The sequence below is a fragment of the Pelodiscus sinensis genome, chromosome 4, assembly GCF_049634645.1.
Source record: "Pelodiscus sinensis isolate JC-2024 chromosome 4, ASM4963464v1, whole genome shotgun sequence".
In the NCBI taxonomy this organism is placed as follows: domain Eukaryota; kingdom Metazoa; phylum Chordata; order Testudines; family Trionychidae; genus Pelodiscus; species Pelodiscus sinensis.
Genome location: NC_134714.1, coordinates 129,804,015 through 129,827,533, shown reverse-complemented (window position 1 = coordinate 129,827,533; position 23,519 = coordinate 129,804,015). Strand labels below are relative to the sequence as shown.

The 23,519-nt window shown below is 45.8% G+C and overlaps 1 protein-coding gene and 1 long non-coding RNA gene across 6 annotated transcripts in view; one reads left to right on the top strand and one right to left on the bottom strand.

The window, feature by feature from the left end:
* The window catches only part of LOC102448644 (E3 ubiquitin-protein ligase rnf213-alpha-like), a 127,469-nt gene extending 104,654 nt beyond the window's left edge, over positions 1–22,815 (bottom strand). The window contains exons 1-11 of one of the 5 annotated variants that reach the window (XM_075928853.1): positions 22,690–22,815; positions 19,320–19,453; positions 17,081–17,165; positions 16,437–16,573; positions 14,199–14,295; positions 11,909–11,986; positions 10,656–10,727; positions 10,125–10,234; positions 7,803–7,982; positions 2,878–2,944; positions 393–432 (exon numbers count right to left, since the gene is read on the bottom strand). In XM_075928853.1, coding sequence (XP_075784968.1) covers positions 393–432; positions 2,878–2,944; positions 7,803–7,982; positions 10,125–10,234; positions 10,656–10,727; positions 11,909–11,986; positions 14,199–14,295; positions 16,437–16,573; positions 17,081–17,165; positions 19,320–19,453; positions 22,690–22,795 — 1,106 coding nt within the window. In that variant the 5' untranslated portion in view covers positions 22,796–22,815. The remainder of the gene's footprint in view (positions 1–392; positions 433–2,877; positions 2,945–7,802; positions 7,983–10,124; positions 10,235–10,655; positions 10,728–11,908; positions 11,987–14,198; positions 14,296–16,436; positions 16,574–17,080; positions 17,166–19,319; positions 19,454–22,689) is intronic. The other 4 variants (XM_075928855.1, XM_075928854.1, XM_006120887.4 and 1 more) reach the window with 4 other exon arrangements.
* On the top strand, positions 8,660–22,922 carry LOC142829387 (uncharacterized). Its single transcript, XR_012903773.1, has 2 exons — positions 8,660–8,752; positions 22,594–22,922. It is a non-coding gene; the product is annotated as an uncharacterized LOC142829387 (long non-coding RNA).
* Positions 22,923–23,519: the final 597 nt, after the last annotated feature.

The window sequence follows — 23,519 nt, the reverse complement described above, 5'->3', positions numbered from 1 at the left end:
AGTACGCCAGGTATTGATGTTGCAGCGATCAATCCACCAGCTGTTGATTCATCATGTCTGATGACACAATAAATCAATCTCTGAGCACCTTCCCATCAACACTGGTACTCCACCAAGACAAGAGAAGTAGCTGGCGTCAATAGGAGAGCAGCTCCCTCTGCCCCCGACCTTACCGCACACAAGTTGCTGCGCTAAATACATCAGCTTCACCTAGCTGAAGTGACACAGATTGGGTCAACGGCAGGGGTTTGTGTACACTAGGCCTACATGGCTCTTGACTCTTAGGCTTCCTTGATTTTCCAGAAAATCCCTGCTACAGCATCTGCTTCTTTTACTCGCTTCTATGCACTGAGTCTGCTTCACAACATCCATTTCTGAACCATGCCACAAACCTGCGCTCAGATGTCGAGGCTTCTTCGTTTCCCTTAGGATCTGCAATTTTTATAAAGTAAAGAGCTTTCAGTTAAATTCGTAAAGGCTGAGGAAAATTTGCACATGCTGAAAACAAAGAAAATGAACTTCAAATGTATACATTTACAGCTCAGAAGTTGCCCATTCATTAAAAAAATGAGGACTGGCCACAGATGGAAGCGTCTCAGAAGACTTTGCTACACCTTAGCTCATTCTCAGTCAGTAGAATGCATTTGCCATCTGCTGCTCCAACCAGCCTGTTACCTCTTCACCCAACTCCATTTCTTTAGCTACTGGACTATCCACCTCTGAATGAGAGGTCCCCTTTGTGCCTGATCCACAGAGGATAGGAGCCTGTTGTGGCCCCATTCATGCAGAGTTGGTTCTTTAGCTCAAGCCATAGCACCATGTGCTTTTAGCTCTGGAAGGCTCTGGTTACATCCCTGATGTATTGGGCGTCACATTTGCAGCAGTTAAAGTTTTCTTTCTTACGGTAAAATTGAAAGAAAAAAAAGTCCCATTAAAATATTTTGTTCCAACTCTCAGCTAACACCGAAGTCCATTTGGGGAGCAGATGAACAGAGCAGGGGTCACTGTGAGAAAGGCGCAGTCTGGAAGAAGAGATCCCATTGCTCCATCATGGTAGGCACAGGCACCCCAAGAGAAGACATGGAAAGGATCTCTTAGTTCTGAACCTCTCGGTACAGCATGATTGAGATGCCTACCCACACCACATGTGAGTCCACTGGAGACCAACGCTGTCTTGCCTCGTAACAGAGATCCCCTCCCTATGGGCGCCAGTTGCAAGGCTCCATATTAATGGATGTCCATGTAAGAACCAGGCTACAGCCATATGTCTGTGAATAGCTTCCTGGGTCTCCAAGCAGGAATGTTTCAGTTCAGCAGACTTTAGGGGAGAACAGGGCAGATTTTTAATAACAGATCTGAATGCCAGCAGGGTGCAGACCCCAGGTAATGGAGAACCAATCACCTGCTCTAAGTGAATTGTTCCATGAGTCCCATCTCTGTTAAACCTTGGCCTCTTATTTTCAGGCTGTGTTCTTCTCGCTTCAGCTCCCAGCCATTGGGTCATGTCCTGCCTAGATCTACTACATCAGGGCTACTCAACTTTGGAAGCCCCGGGGGCCACAATGATACTCACATGCCAAGGACTGCAACTTCAGTGTGGTTGCACATACATGCAAATATATATGCAAATAGCTTCTTTTACACTGACAGACATGAATACGAAGACTAAGGCAAGATGACACAACACATGGGCCCCATTTAAGTCAGTTCTGCTGATATTAATAAAATGCAGTACTTACCCGATTTCCACGCATATGACATCGCTTTTAATGGGAAATGACAGTCCAGGAATTTAACTACCAAAATGCATATCAACAGAAATCCATTATAGTGACTACTTTTTTGTTTTGGCTCCCACCCATGGGCTGTGTGTTCAGCCCCATGGAAACCCAAACTGCACCACCGGCCACAAAGGGGACACGGGCTGCATATGGCCCACGGGCCATGTGTTGTGTAGCCTTGTACTAGATTTAAGAGACATCCACTATCAGAAATCGCCTTCCCAGGTAGGTATTCGTAGCTCATGAGATCAAGTCACCTGTTAACCTTCGTTGGGATGAACCAAATAGACTGAACTTCTGAATCTCTCACTACAAGGTTTTTTTTTTCCAGATCCTGAATCATTCTTGCAGCTTTTTTTCTGAAATGTTAACAGCTGGCTACCACCAGTGTGGACACCAGAACTGAACACAGCCCTGATCTACGCTACAAAATTACTTTGGTAGAAGTCGGTGATTAGAGGTATCAATAATCCCTGCCTCTGTGGGACAGAGGTACGCTGACCTAAGCATGTAGATAGAGTACAGGAGAGTTCCCACCAACATAGCTATCGCCTCTGGCAGAGGTGGCTTTATTAAGTAGATGGCAGGGCTCTCTCCTGTCACTTCCCTAGAAGCAGTACATTTGTGGGGCCGACCTGCCCACAGTCTGTAGTAGTAATCTCCTTAATGCCATAAGCAGAAGTAGCACCTTCTCGCTTCTCCTACTTGACTGTCCACCGTTTCTATCTCCAGGGATCGCATTGCACCTTTGGCTCACCATCACACAGGGAGTTCCTGTTCAGCAGGTTTCCACAGGACCTCTATGTCCTTCCTGGGCAGAGCCCTTCCTTTCAAGGATACAGCCCTGCATGCGTGCCCTGTGGTCTTGATTCCTGGACCTTGCCCCTGGGCTGTCTGAAAATACATGTTCCCATGGGCCCAGCTGATCTTGAATGCTGTGTGGAATATTCCACCCCCAGCAATCCCCACCGCCCACTGATTGGTGAGTCATCTTCAGCAGGGACTCTCTTTCCTTCTGGGTCACTGAGAATGACCTCAAAGAGCTGTGGGCCAAGGACACATGGACAAGCTCATGCTGAAATAACAGAATGGTTACCTGCTGCACGGCGTTTCCCCTTCTGCTCCACAGGCTCCCCTCTCACTGCACTGCCAGGGAACGGCTTCTTTGAAAAGGAAGTTTTAAAACAGACCCATTAGAGCACCAGAGTGGATACCTTTTAACATCAGCCTGGCCCTATGATGTAACTGAGACTGAAGGAACGCATTAGCCTTGCTCTGTGCCTCAATGCAGCAGGGAATGCATGCCTGCAAGGAGCATCATCTCTGCATTAACTGAAAAGGAGACACACAAACGACCCAGTAAAAAGAGTGTCTTAGGGATCTGGCTTTCATTGTGGGGCTGGAGGGCAGGGCTTGAATCCTGAAGAAGCCCTGAGGGTAAAAGTTATGGGACTCTTAATTTATAAAATTCTGACTGGGTTGGAGAAAGGAGATTGGTCACATCTATTCTCCCCATCCCATCATACAGGAACAGAGGAACACACAGGGAACCTGCAAGGGGGAACATTCAAAACTGATTTAAAAAATACTTTTTCACACAGTAAGTGATTAGTCTGTGGAACTCACTGCCACAGGAATTAAGCCAATTTCTTGCTATCAGAGACAAGGAAGAACTTGAGCACTCGGGGAGAGATTATCCCACATATCCCCTGGGATGCTACGGGGGGCTTTTAGTAGTTCCTATGAAGTAGCTGGTGCTGGAAATTGTCAGAGACTGGGCTAGATGGAGCTTGGGTCAGAATCTATCTGGCAGTTTGTATGCTCCTAAATTATAGGATAGTTCCTGGGGGTTGTTGTGGACAAAAAAGAGGAAATGTCTTCTTTGCCAGAGGCACTTAGAGAATAGCTGGTGCAAATTTAATTCTATTATATATTGTGCCTCCATCTGAAGTACCTGCTGATGTTTTCATTATCTTTTTAAAAGTCCAATTGTTCTTTGAATCTCTCTAAGCCTTTGGCTACAGTGATAGATTGTTGCAGAGAGTTCCACCGGCTAATTACACCGTGTGTGATTAAGTATTTCCTTTGCTTAGTTCTGAATTGCTCACGTTCAGTGTCATGGAATGTTGTCTTGTTCTTTTGTTGGGAGGCATGGAAAAGAGAAGGGATCAATCTCGCTTTTCTTAATCACTCAGAGCAGGCTTTTATCCCATGCCCTCTTATCCATTTCCCTGCTAAAGGAACCAGTCCAGACATTTCAAGCTCTCTTCATAGGAGTGCATTTCCTGGCCCTTGATCATCCCCATCACCCTCCTGTGAACCTCTGTGAGGCCAGGTCTACACTATAAACTTACATCAGTATAACTGAGTCATTCAGGGATGTGAAAATTTATATCCAGCCTCTGGTGTGGACTGCACTAAGTCAACAGGAGACTTCTCCCATCCATGTAGCCACAGCGCATCTCACAGAAATGGACTGGCTGAGCTAATAGGAGAAGCTCTCCTGTTCGCATAGTAGCATCTTCACACTCGTGTGACTGTGCCACCACTGTATTTTGTGTAGATCTGCCCTAATTCTGCAATATCCCATATCAAATGGGTTGTCCCAGCACTATACACAGGATCCAGGTGGGGCCACTGCTCTGATTTATACAAAGGCATCAGAACATTCCCTGTAAAATTCTTCATCTTGATTTTCTTCACAAGCTTCTGCAAAATTTTTCTCCCTTCCTGCTTAGCCCCCTTTCCAGATATTTACTTAATAATTTAAACCACAATTTCCTCCTACAATCCCTTCTGACATCTCCAGAGTTAAGCTATGGCCACATTGTGAATTGTGTCTCTTGCACTTTACACAGCAATATGGAGAATCCCTTCCCCCTTCCCCCTCCCCCTGGACATAGCTGAGCTCAAAGGGTATGTCTACACTACCCCGCTAGTTCGAACTAGCGGGGTAATGTAGGCATACCGCACTTGCAATGAAGCCCGGGATTTGAATTTCCCGGGCTTCATCTGCATAAGCGGGGCGCCGCCATTTTTAAAACCCCGCTCGTTCGAACCCCGTGCAGCGCGGCTACACGGGGCACGAACTAGGTAGTTTGAACTAGGCTTCCTAGTTCGAACTACCGTTACTCCTCGTGGAATGAGGAGTAACGGTAGTTCGAACTAGGAAGCCTAGTTCGAACTACCTAGTTCGTGCCCCGTGTAGCCGCGCTGCACGGGGTTCGAACGAGCGGGGTTTTAAAAATGGCGGCGCCCCGCTTATGCAAATGAAGCCCGGGAAATTCAAATCCCGGGCTTCATTTGCAAGTGCGGTATGCCTACATTACCCTCCTAGTTCGAACTAGGAGGGTAATGTAGACATACCCAAAGAGAGCTGGGAAAGTTTTCTACGGAAACATTTGTCAGATAAAATATGCAGATTCAATTATGCCAAAACATTTAGCAAATTCATGTAGATTTTACCATGTTTTTCAATTGAAAAACACTTCATATATAAAATATTGTTTCATTTTCATATATTCAACACAAAAATGTTTCAATTTTTTAATTTTACTTCTGAAATTGCCTTAATTTTTTTAACAAATAAAATCCATTTTTAAATGCTTAAAATGCAAATGAAACAAAGCGTTAAGTACAACCCGCAACGGCAATGTTTTCAACTTTTTGATTCACCCCAAAATTTGAAAAATGTTGATTTTGGTTTGACACAAAACAATTGTTTTTCAATTTTTCAGAATTTCCAGGGAACCAGAAAAAAAAAACCATATTCACTCCCCATGAACTGTGTTCACTGAACGTGCAAAGACAAGGTCCAGCAACATGCACATGGCTGTTCCAGGTGGTCCCTGGCAGCTTCTAAAACACAGAACATAGGGAGCGGCTCTGTTAGGTGGGAGAAAAAATAAGGCTGCAGAAGGGTAATCCTATTACACTCTTTGTACTATTGTTCATTCAAGGGTTAATGCTATTGTACGTCATTGTATTAACTGGATGTATATATCAGTGGTCCCCAACGCAGTGCCCGCAGGCGCCATGACACTCACTGGGGCACTTATGTGCACCCGCCGAGTGATCAGGGCCTGGCAGCCCCGCCCCATGGCACCTGGCAGCCCCAAAAGGTTGGGGACCAATGGTATATATTGTAAACCTGTAAAAACAAAGAATCAGGAAAGGTAAAATTTGTGTTTGATCAAAAGACCCTAGCAGTGATGGTTTGCAGTGAAGGATTATATCCTTGCAGACATCATACTTCAAGGAGGGGATTGTTAAGGGTAAAATCCTAAAAGGTTAAATGTCCAATTTGTAATGTATGTTTGGTTTGTGATGTGCTCCTGTTAAAATCAAAATGGAACAACAGTCATCCATTTTGTAAATCAAAATGGGAGATAAGCCGCCTGCCCCAGGTCCGTCGGACCATGATTTTCCCGCTTTCTGGCAGAAAAGAGGTAAACAAGTTCCAGTCCAAACTGGATTTACCTCAGAAGCACATCCTACAGGGTCTCCCTAGCAGGGGCAGATGCTGCGGGGTCTCCCTAGCAGGGGTTTACCGCTTTAGACAGCACAAAAGGCCGACAGCTGAATAATTCAGGGCTGCCCATCCTAGAGGCAGGGGGCACAGAGGGGTTTCCCTACAGGTCATCAGACTCTGTGGCAAGAGAGCTGCTGTAGCCATAGGAAAACTCCATCACTAGCCACCCTGACCTTCAGCGAGGAAGGGGACTCCTCAGTGTTCCTCTGTCACAGCTCTCAGTGAGCTGAGAGGTTGAGGTCCTGAGCGACCCTCTGGGAACCATCACAAAAGTTGCTATAAACTTTTGTTATACTTACCGTGCAATGGGGGCTGATTACTGTACCATTCAGTATTTGTTTCTTATTATTATTACCCCTTGAATACCCTCTTTTGTAAATTTACCCCTAATAGATTGGGTATTGTTCAGTTCACATAAACTGGGCCCTTTGATTAATTAAAACACGCCACCAAACGATAGATGCTGGCTGTCACAGGACTCGAACAGAGGGTCTAGTATTGTTAGGGGACCCCTCTGCAGCCTTATCTTTTCTCCCAGCTAACAGCTCACATACTAGTTGACGCAATGGGCACCAACTAGTAGATCAGGCTCTATTGGTAGATCTTTGAGCCACTTGACAGGTAATGATCCTAACTGGTTTGGCCAAGAGGCTATCAAGGGCTGGCACTTCAGCTGCCCCTCTTCCCACTGCTGCACATCTGCTGCCCTTTGCCTTGGAGTTGTCCCCTAAGGAGCCTCCTGCTTGCTGCGCAGAGCAAGGGAGGGTGAGGAAGGTGCTGATGTCAAGGTGCCCCCCTTCCCCCCTGTATCCTATCTCCATAGAGCAGAGGGGGAGCACAACAGGACTTGCGATGGAGTTAGCTGGCTGCTTTTGGGAGTGGTGCAGGGCCAGGACAGGGGTGAACCTGTCTTAGCCCCACTGCACCACCACCCAGGAGCCACCTGAGGTAAACAGTGCCCAGTTGGAGCCCACATCCTGAAACCCTATCCTAGTCATGAATTCCCTCCAGCAACCCAACCCCCTGCCCCAGCTCTGAGTACCCCTGTATCCAAATGCCCTCCCAGATGCCTGCCCCTAGAACTCCCTCTTACATCCTAACTGCATTGCCCAGGTTCAGCTCAGAGCCCCTCTCACACTTAATCTAAGACCACAGTCTGCACCCCAGCCCTCTGCCCCAGCCTGGTGAAAGTGAGGGAGAATGGGGGAAGGAGGGAGGACAGAATGAGTAGGGATGGAGCCTCGGAAAAGGGGTCCAAAGGCGGCCCAGCAAGGGCATTTGGGTTTGAGGTAGATCTTGGATTGCACTTAAATTCAAAAAGCTTAAAAAGGCTGGAGACCCCTGAGTTAAAGGGATGCTACCTTATGCACTAGAAATGGTCTGTTTAACTTTTCTTTGTTGTCTTTCTTTTAGACAAGATCCAATCCATGACAGAACTTAGCTTCTTTATTTACCAGATTATTGAAATTTTATATAGATTTCCCATTTACCTGTGGCTTAGAGGCTTCATATGGTTGATTTGAATGTTTATCACCCCGTGTCTTTTTCACTTCCTTTGGCTGGGAAGCAGAGCCTCTAAGGAGGTCTGTCTCCTTCTTTGGTGACTCCGGATGATGCTCAGAGAGCTGCTGAATTCTGGTTTCTTCTCCCAGCGATGGCACAGACCTCTTCTTAGGGGATACATGATTTTATTAAAGGATGTAACCTTTCCACTGGGCTATGATGCTTACTACAGTCATCACAACTTTGTCACAACTAGATGACCGCAATCCAAGGTGTTTTTCATGGAGTTACAATTTAAGAATCCTCGTAATTTGAGCTGGGCACATTTCATAGAGCAATAACGTGTTTGCCAAAAACCACATTTTAGAAGCAACAGAACTTTCAAATAATTAGATCAATCTAAAATTTGGCTGGTGAAAAAAATGGAGAAAGAATTTGAAGACCTTGAAATAGTTCATTTCTGGCTATTTGAAAACAAACCATTTCAACTTTTCACCAGGGCACGTTGCAGTTTGACTGCTTTGAAATAAAGCGCTTTGAGATTTCCTTTCCAAATGGTGATCTGTTTTGAAATGTAGCTAATTAAAAAAAATTAAACACACCCTACCCCAGCCCAAAATGAAATGAAGACTCCTTCCACTCAACATTCATTTTCTTCAAATTTTTTTTGGTTCATCGCAAACATGAGGGGAAAAAATCAGGTTTTTGCTCAGTTCTGCTCTTAAAGTCAAGACAAAGCAGATGGTGATACTCCATGCATCACAGATAGGCCCCTATGACCAGGCTCCAAGGTCAGCACTGGTTTCTGATTGGCCGTGCAGTTTGAGAGGTTAGTTGTGTCCCAGAAAGCCTTAAATGGCTGGAGACCATCCAGATGAAAATTCTGCTTTCTCCCCATGGGATACCGCTATAGCTATGACCAGCAAAGGCATCTGAGGTAGGAGGCCCCTGATTTAATAGACAGGATATTTTCTGCAAGGAATTCATAACCTTGCAACTCACTGCATGGCTCCAGATCCATTGGCTGTCAGGGATTATAAAACTTGGCTGTTTTCTTGGCCTGCTTGATCTTCTCTAGCTAAGCCAGGAATAATAGAGTTGGAGGCAGAAATGACTAAGAGAGATTCTTTGGCTGGGTTTATGCCAGAGGCAAGACTAGATGGGCACATTGGAAATGGATGAGCTTGTGAATTGTGAGTTACTGGTTTCTCACATGAAGGCTTCAGGTATCAAAGGGACTTTTATTATGTTGTACAGTGTCTTTGGGTGGTAGTACTTGGGGATTCTACAACTATTAAAACCTATAGTCAGAGATAAATACGCTTTGCAAAAATGGGCCCTAATTTTCAGAAGTAGACATTTAATATTTGGGGACCAGAATGTTTGACTGACCCACTCGGATATGTCTATACTGCACACAGAAACCAGACTTTGAATCAGGTTTAAGCCTAATCCCCCTTCCGTTCACACAACATCAGACCAACTCAGATAAGGCAGCATTCCAGACTCTGCTAGGAGATGGATCAAAACCTGAATCCCACCATGTCTCAGCTCTAAGCCCTGTCATATGCAAGTCAAGCCACAGAGCCAAGTCAGAAAGTCTGTGTTGTGCAGTATGGACATTTTTGCATGGTCATGTGAGACCCAGGCCCAGCAACTGTAAATACAGGTTTGAAATGTAGTGCCAATGTGCTGCTTCGTTTCACCAAAAACCTCCCAATCTTCCATCAAAACACCATTTAATGGAAATATTCTGAGCATCACTAGCTGAAAGAAATAATCACAAATAACAGCACATGTTGGCGCAGATTCATTAATCTAGAGCCTTTTACCATTTAAAATGAAAACAATTTAAAAGGCTCAATTCTAGAGTGTGCTCTGGATTCCCTCCATGTAGGGGCTCTCTTAAGAGCAGCTGAATAACTCTCCCTTCCCAGCCCGCTGGCCCACAGGCCTCTCTCTGAGTAAGGGGATACCAGTGCAGCATCCCCATGAGAGAATCTGGGCCCAGGTTTGTAAACAACCCAGCCCTTCAGCATTCACTTGAGGGAAACAGTAAGTGGTGTCGTATTCATCCCTGGCATGAGGTTGGGTGTGGTTCTCTGGCCTGAGTTATCAGACTTAGGTGATCAAAATAGTCCCTGTGATTTTAGAGCCCCTTGGCCTAAAGTACAAATGTTTGCTGGCCAGACATGAACTAGAACTTGCTCGAGGGTACTACTCTGTGGCACCAGCCAAGCCGGCCTGCAGTCTAATTGCTGGAATGACTACACGCAACTGATGCTGATTGGGTTAAATAAAATACCCACCTTGTCCGCTACTCCACTGGCATGGCTCTGTGGCTGGGATCCAGACCCCAGCTCCCCTGCTGAACTCAGCGGATGTATTTCGGCTTGGTGCAGTCCTGAAGTTCTCCGCTCTGGATGCAAACACAAACAAGTGAAGATCATTGATTTTTACACATCCCAGCATCCTTCACACAGGCCTGGCGCCCCTCCTGTCCTGAGATGGCCTGCAGCACACTGCGAGTGAGGGACCCGATAGGTTTTCTAACGTTCTGACAGGACGTTCTCTGATTGGCTACTTGCTCCAACCCTCCCCTCCTCACATTCTCTTCACCTGTTTCATTACACAACTGCCCCACTTACCCTCTTATCCCCTGCCCTGTCCCAACCCAGCCTCCCTTCCCTCCCATGTCCCCTCTCACGTCTCCTTTCTGTCCATGTACCTGGCCCCCTCCTAACTCAACCTTCTGGAAAACTGAAAATTGTTTGCCACCACCCCTTCCCACAAGTCCCCTTCTCTGCCCCCTCTTTCCACCCCCTCCCCTGACTGCTCACCTTGCGCGGGCTCATGCTGCGAGGCTATAACATTGCAGGGCATGGGGTCAGGCTCGGACTGAATTCTGGGCTCTGAGACCAGACAAAGAAGGTGGGTTTAGAGATCCAGGCTCCGGCAGCTACCTTGCAATTTTTAGTCCCACAGCCTGAGTTGGCTGACCCAGCAGGGCCATCCCGAGACATTCTGGTGCCTTATCCAGCCTAGGAGGGGGGCACATTCAAGGCTGTTGGGGCAGCAGTTGCAGGGGGCAGGCCCAGAGATGCAGCGGGCAGGAGCAAAGCAGAGAGGTGGAAGTCCTCGAGCTCACACTCACTGGCGGCAGTGGGAAGTGGGGTGACCTGGGCCAGCCCACTCTGATCCCCCAGCTCTCAGATGCGTCCCTCAGGGGAAGAAGCTTGGGGAAAGGGAGGGGAATTGCCCCCGACATGCACTGGTAGCAGCGGGGAGTGGAGCAACATGGCTGGGAGCCAGGGGTGTGGAGGAGGCTGGTACTCTGCCGCTGCACTTCCAGTCACTGCTGCTGAGTGCAAGGGGTGGCCCAACCCCTACTGCCAGCACCAGGCCCCCACTAATCCCCTAAGCCATGTCACTAGGGGAAGGGATGGAGTGGGGGCAGGGTGTGGATGGAGTGGAAGGGTGTCTTGGGCGCTGCAAACCTCCCCCAGGGATGGCCCTACTGAGTGCAACCCATGGAGGGGGGTCAGCAAGAGGATGGGACTAGCAAAGCCCAGCATTGCCACATGCAGCTGCCTGGGCCACCATGGAATTTGGGACAATTTGGTGCCCCCATATTTCCTGGTGCCCTACATGGGTGCATATTTTGCATATGGGTAGGCACAGCCTTGCAACCCAGCCTCTGAACTTGGTGCCGGGGGTTTTGAACACAGCATAGTGGTTACCTCAGGCTGCGTCCATGCGCTAGTCTCTAGTGATCCACCCCCACGTTTCTTCCCTACCATTCACCATGAAGTCTCTGAAAGCCACGGTGGCCTGTCTCATGGGAGAGCAGTCACGCTACAGAATAACAACAGAGCCCTGCAAGGGTAGCTAAAGAACCTCTGGTGTCCCTGGAGCTCGGCTCACTCACACTGCTTGTTCTCCACTTCCTGTGCCAGATGCAAGTGGGATTCATCTGGCAGCTCTGCACAGGGGATCTCCCGGCTGGCCAGCATGGGCCAGGCTCCACTGTATTGAGTGGCACAAAGTGTCCAGGACAAGAGAGTAGAAGCTGAGCCATTATGTGGGGTTTTACCTTGGCATGAAGATGATGCAGTTTGCTCTTCTGTCTGGATATCCATTGCTTCTTCGGGAGCCTCTCCGGCTTCACCATCTGAAAGGCAGGGGAAGGCAGCGTTACTGAGATGATCATGGGAAGGGCTTAAGCAAAAAATGAAAGGGGCTAGTGGAGGATTCTCCCCAACTGAGCCATTTTCAATCCATGGAGTAAGCCTCAATATACTTATCTCCTGGGGGCCAGAGCAGCTTAGATGGTAAGAGTCACCACTGAATGCTACACCTGATTTGGCCATTGAATGACCTACGGCACGTCACTTCACTTTCCTATGCCTCAGTTTTCCCACCTGTAAAATGGGGATGATGGTACTGACCTCTGTGGAGCTGGCAAGACAGTTCACTTGCCCCTCCCTGCTACTTTGCACAACCCTGACTGGAAGGGGGGTTTGCCAGCCAAACACGGCGGCTACGTCTACACTGGCATGATTTTCCGAAAATGCTTTTAACGGAAAAGTTTTCCATTCAAAGCATTTTCAGAAAACCACGTCTAGATTGGCAGGATGCTTTTCCGCAAAAGCACTTTTTGCGGAAAAGCGTCTGTGGCCAATCTAGATGCACTTTTCCGCAAAAAAGCCCCAATCGCCATTTTCACGATCGGGGCTTTTTTGCGGAAAACAGTACTGTGCTGTTTACACTGGTCCTTTTGCGCAAAAGCCTTTCGGAAAAAGACTTTTGCCCGAACGGGAGCAACATAGTATTTCCGGAAAAGCACTGACGATCTTACATGAGATCGTCAGTGCTTTTCCGGAAGTTCAAGCGGCCAGTGTAGACAGCCGGCAAGTTTTTCCACAAAAGCAGATGATTTTGCAGAAAACCTTGCCAGTCTAGACACAGCCACAGTGTTAACTCTGACCCTTGGGAGGGTTTGAGTGGATAAGCAGGTGGGGATCAAGATGACAGACCAGCTTGGAATTAGAAAAGAACACAAAGAAGCAGCAAGAGCTTGAAGCTATGTCAGAGAGGGAGCTTGTTGGAGGAAAATCAGCTGCTTACAAAAGGGATGCTTGTAAACTCAGACAGGAGCTAAGGCCATGTGACCAATACAGCAGGGGGAGCAAATCAGCTGGTGGGGAGTGGGACTGACCTGGCTATATGCGGCTCTCGGGGCACTGCCTCCCTTCTCCCCCCCCCCCCCCCCCACAAAGCACGAGTGAGTCCTGCCCAGGAATTCTACTGTGCCCCCCCCCCCCTTCCTCAAGTAGTTGTGAACTGTCTGGCTGGTAGACACACTCATGCAGCCTGAGCATATTTACCAGCCAGGCAGTTCGCAACTACAAACTGATACATCTAGTAATAATAAAACTTACCTAATGAGAAAATACCAGATATGTTCTATGTCTGGTATTTTCTCAGTTTGTTTTTTATGTGTTTATATTTTTGGGCTGCAAAAAACAGTACGGAAAAAAAAGGGTTCGAACTAAAGTAAATGTTTGGGAAACCCTGGTCTAACCAGCTTTCTGTCTGTCTTACAGTCCATTATCCAATCCATATTCCTTAACTTGCTGGCAAGAATATTGTGGGTGACCATATCAAAATCTGTGCTAAAGCTGGCACTGGGAGCTTTGGGAGGACCAGAAACAACTTATTTGAATATTCATAATTTGATAAATGAATATGCAAATATGCAAATTAATGTTACCAGTCCTCCAAAAGTTCATGAATGGATTTACTGGTCCCTATGTCAAAAAGTATAGGAACCCCTGATTTAAGGTGTCAAGAAAACTTCTCTCTGCCTCCCCCAACCAGCAGTGTGTAATTGCTCATAGCAGAGCCTGCAGCCTTCTTCACCCTGTAGCGACATCAGTGCCCAGGTTGCTGCTGCTAACCATTCCTTGTTGCACACTCCCCTTTGTCAAGCACTTTGGGGAAGGCAGGACCGGATTAAGGGGGGGGCTAGCTGGGCAACTGCCCAGGGCATTTCCTATGGGGGGCACCTGATTGAAGTGGTAAAGGGTGCCATGCGCCCCGGGGCAGGGCTGCGCATGCGCTGCACGCCTGCTGCCCGGGGTGCAAGTCGGCACTGGGGGCAGGCAGGTGATAAGAGTCAGAAGTTGTTTTAAGAGCCCTGGGTGTTAATTTTACTCCCTGTTCGGACAACACACAAGGCTAGAAGACATGCCCCTTTGGTCTGCAAAATGAATTGGTTTAACATTACAGGAGAATAGGATTGATAGGAAAGGAGTGGGTGTTTTTTTAGATCAAGAAATTCTCAACAAAGATTCTTAAACCAATTGTTTGAAGCTGGTTACCTGCGCTGTCGTCTATCATCACCCAGGAGTTGTCTGGCTGATCATCATCTTTCTTTGAGGTGGCAGGGGTGCTGTCTGAGCTGGTGTTCCCATGCCCCTTTGAAAAGGAAAGTTACAAGCTAGAAAATAATGACAGTACAGCCCAGAAAGATCTCTCCTAAGAAAGGCCAAATGTGTCCTGCTTCAGATCAGGTGTCCACGCTAGATGGCCCCTTGAGGTCCCTTCCAGCTCTAAGTTTCTGTGCTTCTCTGTCCAGCTGGTTTTTGAAATTGCTTTGTAATAATATAGTCACTTTTAGATCCATTAGTGAGTGCCTGGACAAATTAAAATGTTCCCCAACACGTTTCTGTGTGTTACCACTTCGGATATCACATTTGTGCCCATTGATCCTTTGTTGTAGAGACTGTCCCATTTGGTGGCACATGCTCACAAAACTCCCTGCTATAACTCAGGACCACAAAAGCTCATGATCCCATCTGCATGTTTTGTTAGACTCTAAGGTGCTGCAGGACTATTCGTTGTTTTTTAAGTTTTTCAGTAACAGACTAAGATGGCTACTCCTCTGTGTGCTGTAACAGGCACTCAACTGAGGTGACATTCGTGCCTATACAGAAATCTGAAGGCAAAACAATTGTCTGCACCCCTTAGGAGCTCTCTGAGACCTGGAGCTTGCAGAAACCTTGAGCAAGCTTTACCATCTGCCCCAAATAAAGGGTAATGCTTTGCTGTGTCAGGCCAGGGAGAGCCCAGACAGCATGTCACGAATCATGTGAGTGGTTGGCATTAGTGAATTAACAGTAAGTGAACTGTAAGAGGCCATACTAGGGTCCGAGTCAGTGCACCGGTGGATTGAAAAAAAGGACTGTGTGAAAAAAGACTGTGTGTGCTGAAAGAAATAAAACTGCACAAAGGAGGCAAAGTTCCCAAATAAAAGGAGTCAGCGAGGGAAGAACTCGACCAAGGACACTCCATTGCTTATCGCTCATAGCTAGGCAAGCAGAATTGGATGTTGTAAGCAGGATGATCCAAGATCGGCCGTAAGCACACCTGCAGGTGGTAAGATCATCGGACATCATCCCCACTCGAACTGTCCCTTGCCGAGGGGATATATACCATACCATTTTGCCACAGGAGCTGGAGTTCATCAATTCGGCATATTGGGATGACGCACATGTCGGACTTCTACCTCAATCAAATTAATCAACATTACCTGGGGTTTGGCCAGCCCCAGAGGGTGAGTGGTATGTGTGAATGTGTTTGTGAGAGTGTGTGTTACAACTGGATTAAGAATTAGGCTGCTAAAGTGGGTTAAGGATTAGACAGACTGTTAACTATTCAATTTAAACATTGCTTTTAACCTGCCTTTTAATTGCTAATTACTAGTTATATATATCACTTTTAAAACTGCTCCTGAATTGTAATAAAACTTGTTAAAGGTGTATTCGGGCTCTTGTGGATCTTTTGTTCTGTGACACTGATCAAATGCCCTGTCATGCAGCTTGATCAACCATAAAACAGTGCCCTCTTGTGCCCCTTTGATCTGAGGAAGTGGGTCTGGCCCACGAAAGCTCATCATCTAATAAACCATCTTGTTAGTCTTTAAAGTGCTACATAATCCTGTATTTTGTTTCTCTTGTGGCAAGCATACTGGCTCGCCTGCTGACCCAGAGGAGGAGAGGCACCCCTCCCCAACCCCTACAGGCTTACAGTCTGCATGAGTCAGACTAATGATCCACTCAGCCCTCTAGACTCTCCACCAATTGTCAGCGATAGCTCTTCGACAAGAAGGGACTCCAGTGTGGACAGCTATGGGATAACTTCCCCCAGGTCCCACCTCCTGCTCCACCTTTTCCCCTAAGGCCCTGCTTTCTCTTTGGCCTCTTTCTCAAAGTCCCACCCTCTTCTCTGCCTCTTCTCCCACCCCAAATTTAAAAATAACAGACTTCAGAGCTTATAAAATGGCACTGGACATAAAAACCGAAACCCAGCCTGTCAAAGAGAAAATTGGATGGGTGCCAACCTGCATCCATTGAGATGGGGCGACCAGAATTGAACACTCTATCCTTGGGAGGGTGTAACATTGGCACCAAAATATCCCTGTTATTCTCCATTCCATTCCTTAGACATCCTGAAATTTTGTTTTTCCCTGGGTTGGGAAACATTCTGACAACTGTGACTTGCCTCCTAAATTCTGGAGTAACTGACTGAAAACATAAATATGGAAATGACACTCCTACCTCTGTTTTTGCCTGTAGCTGGGATCCAGGTTCTGATTCCTGCGTAGACAGGACATCTTTCAAAGGTCCTGGACACAGGGGGTTTCCTTCATTTTCCTCATTTCCTTCATTTTTTTCTGGTTCTATACTGCCAGAGCCTGGTTAAACCAAATATTAATAAAAATAACATTAACATTAACAATAAACAACAAAAATAAAGTCAATCACACTTAATTCACATGATTAAAAAGAATCATGATTAAAATTAATCATGATTACTTGCAGTTTTAATCATACTGTGAAACATTAGAAAGTGAACTGAAATTTATTACATAGTTTGGGGTGTTTTCCTAAAATATGAAAATGCCATTTTTTTTCTTTTCAGGAACACTGAAATGTATTATTTCAATTGGGTCATTTTGATTAATTTGATTTTGATTTTTACATATTATTAAAACATTAAATATCACATCTACATATTATTAAATACTATACACGTGATATTAAATTTAATATTGAATATAAAAGTCAAAACATTATGAAACCAAAACATTCTGACATTTTCTTTATGAGATATTTCAGTTTGGACAAAACTGCCTGGAAACTGTTCTGTCTAAAATTTTCAACCAGCTCTAAAAAATAACACGGGGAAATTAAAAGGTTACCTGTACAAACTAGTGTGTTACCCTCTTTCTGTTCCTGTGTCTCTGCTTCTCCAATGACTAGTTCTGTATCTCTGTCCTGGCATTCCTTGAAAATGAAGTTAATCAAAGAATGAATGGGGTGACTCTTTGAACGCAGCAGAGACTTGAATAAGGCAAAATACAGTGTGTGAGTAACTGCACGAACAACTCTTCTGCTAACCAAAGGGAGAAACAGGTCAACTGACCAGAACTGCTGAGTTATAGCTAAGATTTTCAAAAAGAGGAGGCTAATATTCAGAGCCCTACAAATCCGCGGATATTTGCTTCATATCCACAGCTCATTTTTGCAGATAGGGATACAGACACAAATTTTAGGGTTAGAGTTGGTTAGGGTTAGGGTTTGCAGATATCCACTTTATATGCATGAGTATCCACATCCATCCATGGATGGAATGCAGATCTCTGCGGCTCATTTTTGTGGATTCAGAGGTGGATATCAATTTTGTATCCTTGCTGGGCTCTACTAATGCTAGCCTTGTACATCCATATTTAGGCAATTAAATTAGTGGACTGATTGTCAGATGTACTGAGCTGGAAAACGGGAGAGGTTTTTCACAGAGAAAAAGCAAATATTTGTCAAAAAGCTGCTAGGCCCGTCAAACATTCTCAGTGCAACACCTCCACAAACCAAAATCATTTTAGCCAAAATCTGTAATAATTTTGTCCCCAAATTGCCAAAAACCTACACAAGTTTGGTCAATATCTATTAAAAACTGAATATTTCTTGCAAAAAAACCAAAAGATTTTGAGGAAAGTGGACACTTTTCAGGAAATTTTGGGTTATTCAAAAACCAAATTTTCCATCAAAAAGAAAAAAAAAGTTTGGAAGGATTACCACCAGTGTTAGCCAGCAGGTCTAGTCCTGGGAGCTGCTGAGCACCGGATGCTTCTGAAAATTAGCCCATTTAGGGCCTAAGCAACGGCCCATGGAAGTCTTCATAATTTCCTTGGGACTTTAGATCAGGCCTTTATGAGGTGCTAAATAGTAGAGGGGGTTGGGAAAGTGAAGTTGGAAAAGTAGAGAGAGTTGGAAAAGTGATGACATATCCTAGATGTTTCAAAATGTCCCACAGCAAAAGAAATGAAATTACTTCAGAAAAATCAAAATGTTCCAGTTGGAATTTCTCAAAACAAAATGGAGCAGCTGGCTGCCCTGCCTCCAGGGGACTCCCTTGGCTACCACCTACATCTCAAGGGGCTCTGTGCCCTGGGAGTCCCTTGCAATCAGGAGAGTCCCCTGCTGCAGAGTGGCAAGGCCTGAGAGCACCAGATCCAGCCAGATTTCAGGGCTGCCAAGTTCAGGGTTTCTATGGCAGAAAGCCTGGAAGCCTTTGGATCTCTGTCAGTCCATCTGATGAGCTTGCCCTAAACCAACGGTGGGCAAATACCGGCCCACAGGCCAGATCCAGTTCAGCAGGGTTAGCCCCTGGTGAGCTGCTGCCACTGTATTTACCTGCACCTCCGTATTTACTTTGCAGCTCCCATGGGTGGTGAGTATAAGAGGCAGGGGAAGACACTGCCTTCCCTAACTGCCAGGCATGGCTCCACCCACACTCCGCCCTCTACTCCAGCATGGCTCCCAGGCTTCAGCCACGCTGAGTCTGGGGAAACCGGGACTGTGTGCTGCCTCTCTTCCTCATGCTCCTGGGCCGGGGAGGCCACACGGGGAGCTGGAGACCTGTCCTTGCAGTGGGGGGGATTGGCTGCAGGTGAAAGAGGCGGGGCTGCAGGGTTGCGTCCCCCAGTCCTCAGTTCTCCCACCTCCCATGGCAGCTCCCGTTGGCTGCAGATCACCATTCCTGGCCAATGGGAGCTGTAAGAAGCGATGTCCCCATCTGTGCCACTTCCCGCAACTCCCATTGGCCGGGAACAGCAATCCACAGCCAACAGGAGCTGCAAGTACCCGTACCAGGTGAGGTGCAAGTAAATATAGTGTTGTCAGCCCATCAAGGGCTAACCCTGGGGAACTGCCACAGTCTTTTTGCCCACCCCTGCCCTAAGCCCATGGATCCTGGAATGCCAGGCCCCCACCAGGCAAGCTGACAGAAAACCAGGCCAGTGTTTTGGCAAAAATTCATTGCCAAATTTCAGTTTCAACAAATCAGCAGTTTCTGACCACAAACCACTTCACTGGAAGATTCCTGACCAACCATAAAGCTAGACTCAGTTCCCACTGATCCGAAGGAAGCAAAAGGCTCACCTTGTTGGCCACTTCAGCATCTTCAGCTGGAAGCCAGTGTCCGGGTCCTGGATCTTGATCAGCAGTGGCACCTTCTGAAAGTCCTGAACTTAGAAGGCTTGGTTCATTTTTATCTAGTGTTAAAGACTGAGCTCCTGGTATGAAAAAAAAATCCAAAACAGAAAAACAGCATTCGTTCACTGAGCATAACAGCAAATTCCTAGTGTTCATTTAAATGACCATCTAAGAATGAGACTCGCTGTAGTTTCTATCACAGGAAAAGCCTTTCCCCTATTTTACTCCACTGTTGAGTAACATGAGGAAATATATTTTTTTCAGTACATTATCTCCTCAAAATAAGGTTAGTCTCTTTGCATAGATCTGCGCAGCATGAAACACAATGCGACCCAAATTCCTACTTTAAAGTAGGAATAAGATCCTCCAGAAAAGGGCGCTTTTTCCGGAGGATCGGGGCCAGTGTAGACGCTCTTTTCCGGCTTTTCTAAAAGCCGGAAAAAAGCGGCGGACGTTTTTATTTAAATGCCGCGGGGGATATTTAAATCCCCCGCGGATTTCCCTATTACAATCTCTGAAATTACCATGCCCCTTTCGGAAAAGGGGCCAGTGTAGACAAGTCCAATGTGTGTGGTGTTATTGTTAATGATAGTAATAATCATGATTAATAATAATTAAGTGGAGTGGAAAAGTCAGTAGACATTCCAACATGTAAGAATGGGTTTACAGTGGCTTCATACACATTTTCTAAATATTTTAATGCAGTTTGGGAAAATATGACATTCATAGCAATTGGTAAAGCATTGAGAACACAGAAAGCAAGTCCGAAGGAAAGAAAGACGACCATAACCTGGGTCAGAGTCTTAATTTGATAATTCTGTCAAATCGAACTGCTCTAAAAAAACAATGACGTCTGGCCACAGTGGCTATGTATACCATGTCACTTTCTAATGCTTTAATTATTTAAAGGGACATTTTCATAGGTGCAAATTACAGCTAGGGTGCTAGACTGTATCCTTCCCTCAAAATACCTTATTTCAAAATTTGGCACGGTATAGACAGCGCCAAATATTGAAATAATGTGCTATTTCAAAACATCCCTTAACCCTCATGGAACAAGAGTTACAGGGATGCCGGAATAGCGTGCTTGTTATTTCAAAAGATATTTTGAAATAACAGGTGTATGTAAAAGATGTGGAATAGCTATTTCAGGATACCTCCGGTACCCCAAAATAGCTCCACTGTCTAGACGTACACTTAGGCACCTAACATCGATGTCTTTGAAAAGCTAGCTGACAGAGAGGAAAAAACATCTTTCAACTAAGACATGTAACCCCCAAGGAGATTACCTAGATTCCTGGGGCTCTGTCTGCTGGCAGCTCTGGGAGTGCCACACTGAGTTTGCCTTGGCTCCCCCTCCCTACCAGGGGCAGAGTCTGCCCGGCAACCCATAGGAAGTGAGATGTCCCTCCCAGGGAGTTCAGGAGGGGAAAGAGGAGCCATTGTTTGAGGAGTCTGGACCCAGCCAGGGCAAGGGGAGGGCTGGCTGTGTGGGGAGCTAGTAAGCCCCAGGCCTGCATGCAGGGTTCCCCCTGAGAACTGGCCTCTAGGGACCTGAAGGCAGGATCCCTCAGCTGGGTTTTATGTCTCCACTGTTGATTCCCAGTTGTGGAGTTTGCTGGGAGGCTTCCCCAGCCAGGCTGAGTTGGCTCTCAGGCTCCCTGGGTGAGACTAGTCACCGCATGGTCAGCTCGGCTCGATCTGCTAGTTCAGGGCTGCTGCCTGCTGTGTGGGTCTGAATGCTGGGATAGGAGGTTATAGTTTGAATTTTGGTGCAGTTGTGGGGCCTGCACCTTGAGCCCTGCACCCCTTTGTGGTGAGGGGAAATTCTGGGACTGAAGCAGCCTGATTCCTGCCTGAAGAGGATGCCTGCCAGAAGAGACCAGCCCCTCTGCAGTGACTGAGTCATCTCTCAACCTGAGGCTCATTCATGGAGTGTGTGAGTGCACCATCTTTTAGTTAGTCAGTCAGGAAATTTGTTTGAGGATTTTATAACCTGCTGCATATTAAACCTGTGGAGGGATTTACCACCTTGTGAGTCCTTTGGGCTGTACTGGACCCAGTCAGCCCCACTGCTAAACCACTGCAGAGAAGAAATCTGTGGTCATAAGTCATCAAGGGCCCCAACAAAGTACGCGTACCAATGGGACACTGATCTTACAGTTGCTGGGCACCGGTGACCCTAAAAATAGTGTTTTACCCTGTTATGTTATATTTGTCTCCTGTTTAATATAATTGTGTTTATTATAGTGTATGTGTTAATGTTATTTTCTGGGAGTCTCCAACTATCTGGCAAGTACATGGGGATTCCCCTGGGGTAGAATTTTCCTCCCAAGCTGCCCTGGTGACCCTGCAAGGAAGGAGTGAGGGGGGTGGAGGCACCGCCAAATAAATCCATCGGAAAAAATAAAGTTGAGTGGGTGGCGGGATCCAGAAGAACCCAGACCTGTCCATCAAAACCTGTAAGCAGATTGGCATTGAAGAAGGTAACCAGGTGGAGGGGGCGCTACACACAGTTGCTCCTTCAGCTTAAATTATACAAGCCTGCACAGTGGAAATGAAGGTCTTTGGGTTTTTCCTCTATACCAGAAAAAAAAATCAACTCCTGTGAATCTATTTTAAAAAGATTTAAGATTAGAATGGGTCAAAAAACCTATATTGAAATGTTTAGTCAAAAGTGAAATTTTTCACAAGGAAATGAAAATGTTCAATTTTCTTACAAAACTTGTCAAAATGTTTGTTCATATTGAATCAACAGTTTATATAATTTTAGTATAAAAATGTTAGTTTATTAAAGATTTTGGAAACTGAACATTTTTCTTTAGGGGATTTACTGGTGTTTTCCTTCCCTTTTATTGCCACTGAAAGAAGGGAAGAAACGTTTAAGAGTGAGAGGCACCGAGTGTGTGGAGAAGGAACCCTCTTTTTATTTTATTTTATTTTATTTTGTTTTGTTTTGTTTTTTTCAGTTTGGAAAATAACTATAAAGCATGAGAAAGGGTTTGTCTGGGGTTTTTTTAGGGGAAAGACTTTTCACATTCCCCCCCCTCCCCACCCCACTCCTTTACAGTTAAAAAAGCATAATAAGTCTTTCCTTTCAAAAACCTTTTCCTTTACAGTTAAAAAGAGAAAATAATGAGATTTTACAAAATAACAATGCTAGGTTTCCGTTGCCTCCTGGTTTTTTACTTTTATTCAGTGTTTGTTTGGACTTTCCCAGGTTCTCTGGTGGTAAAACTTCCTGTTCTGCAAATCCAATGAGTCACTGATATTGAATGTTCAACCCACCGTTAATACACAGAATGCTTTATGTTACCTTCCGTCTGACTTTGGGACTCATCAGGGCCCTTCAGAGCTTGCTGACTTTCCAGACAGAGTGCCTCTCCTTCCAGACATTTGCTCTGACATTCTGCGCGTTCCATTATTATGGCTTATCCTAGAATGCCAACCGAAGAGCTGAATTAGCAGGGATGCATGAGACAGACACCAAAAGATCACGAGATTGGCTTTAAAAATCACGAGGCTTTATAAAAATAATATTTTGGAGTCTTTTTTTCCTTTGCCTCCTGGTTTTTGAGCCTTTTGGGGATAATGTTTCGTAGCTTTCCTTCCCGATGACGAGTAATAGAAGCTGGCTTTGTTTTTAAATGAAAGTAGTAGTAGTGCATAAACAAGCAAATAATTTTCACTAAATGCAAAACTATTCTCCTCATGAGAAAGACAGCAGAAAAAGATGGACTGTAAGGTGAGACATTACCATTGTTCCCTCTAAGCTCCTCCATCCATATGTAGATTCTTTCTATCCCTGTGTGGAATAAGTTTTATGTGCACCGAGACATGAGAATGTGCACCACTAATAGAAACACAAAACCTAGTTGAGGGCACTCTGATAATCAGCTAGGCTGTGTCTAGACTGGCCAGTTTTTCCGGAAAATCAGCCACTTTTCCGGAAAAACTTGCCAGCTGTCTACACTTGGCCGCTTGAATTTCTGCAAAAGCACTGACGATCTCATGTAAGATTGTCAGTGTTCTTGCGGAAATACTTTGCTGTTCCCATTCGGGCAAAAGTCCTTTTGCGCAAAACTTTTGCGCAAAAGGGCCAGTGTAGACAGCTCAGATTTGTTTTCCGCAAAAAAGCCCCGATTG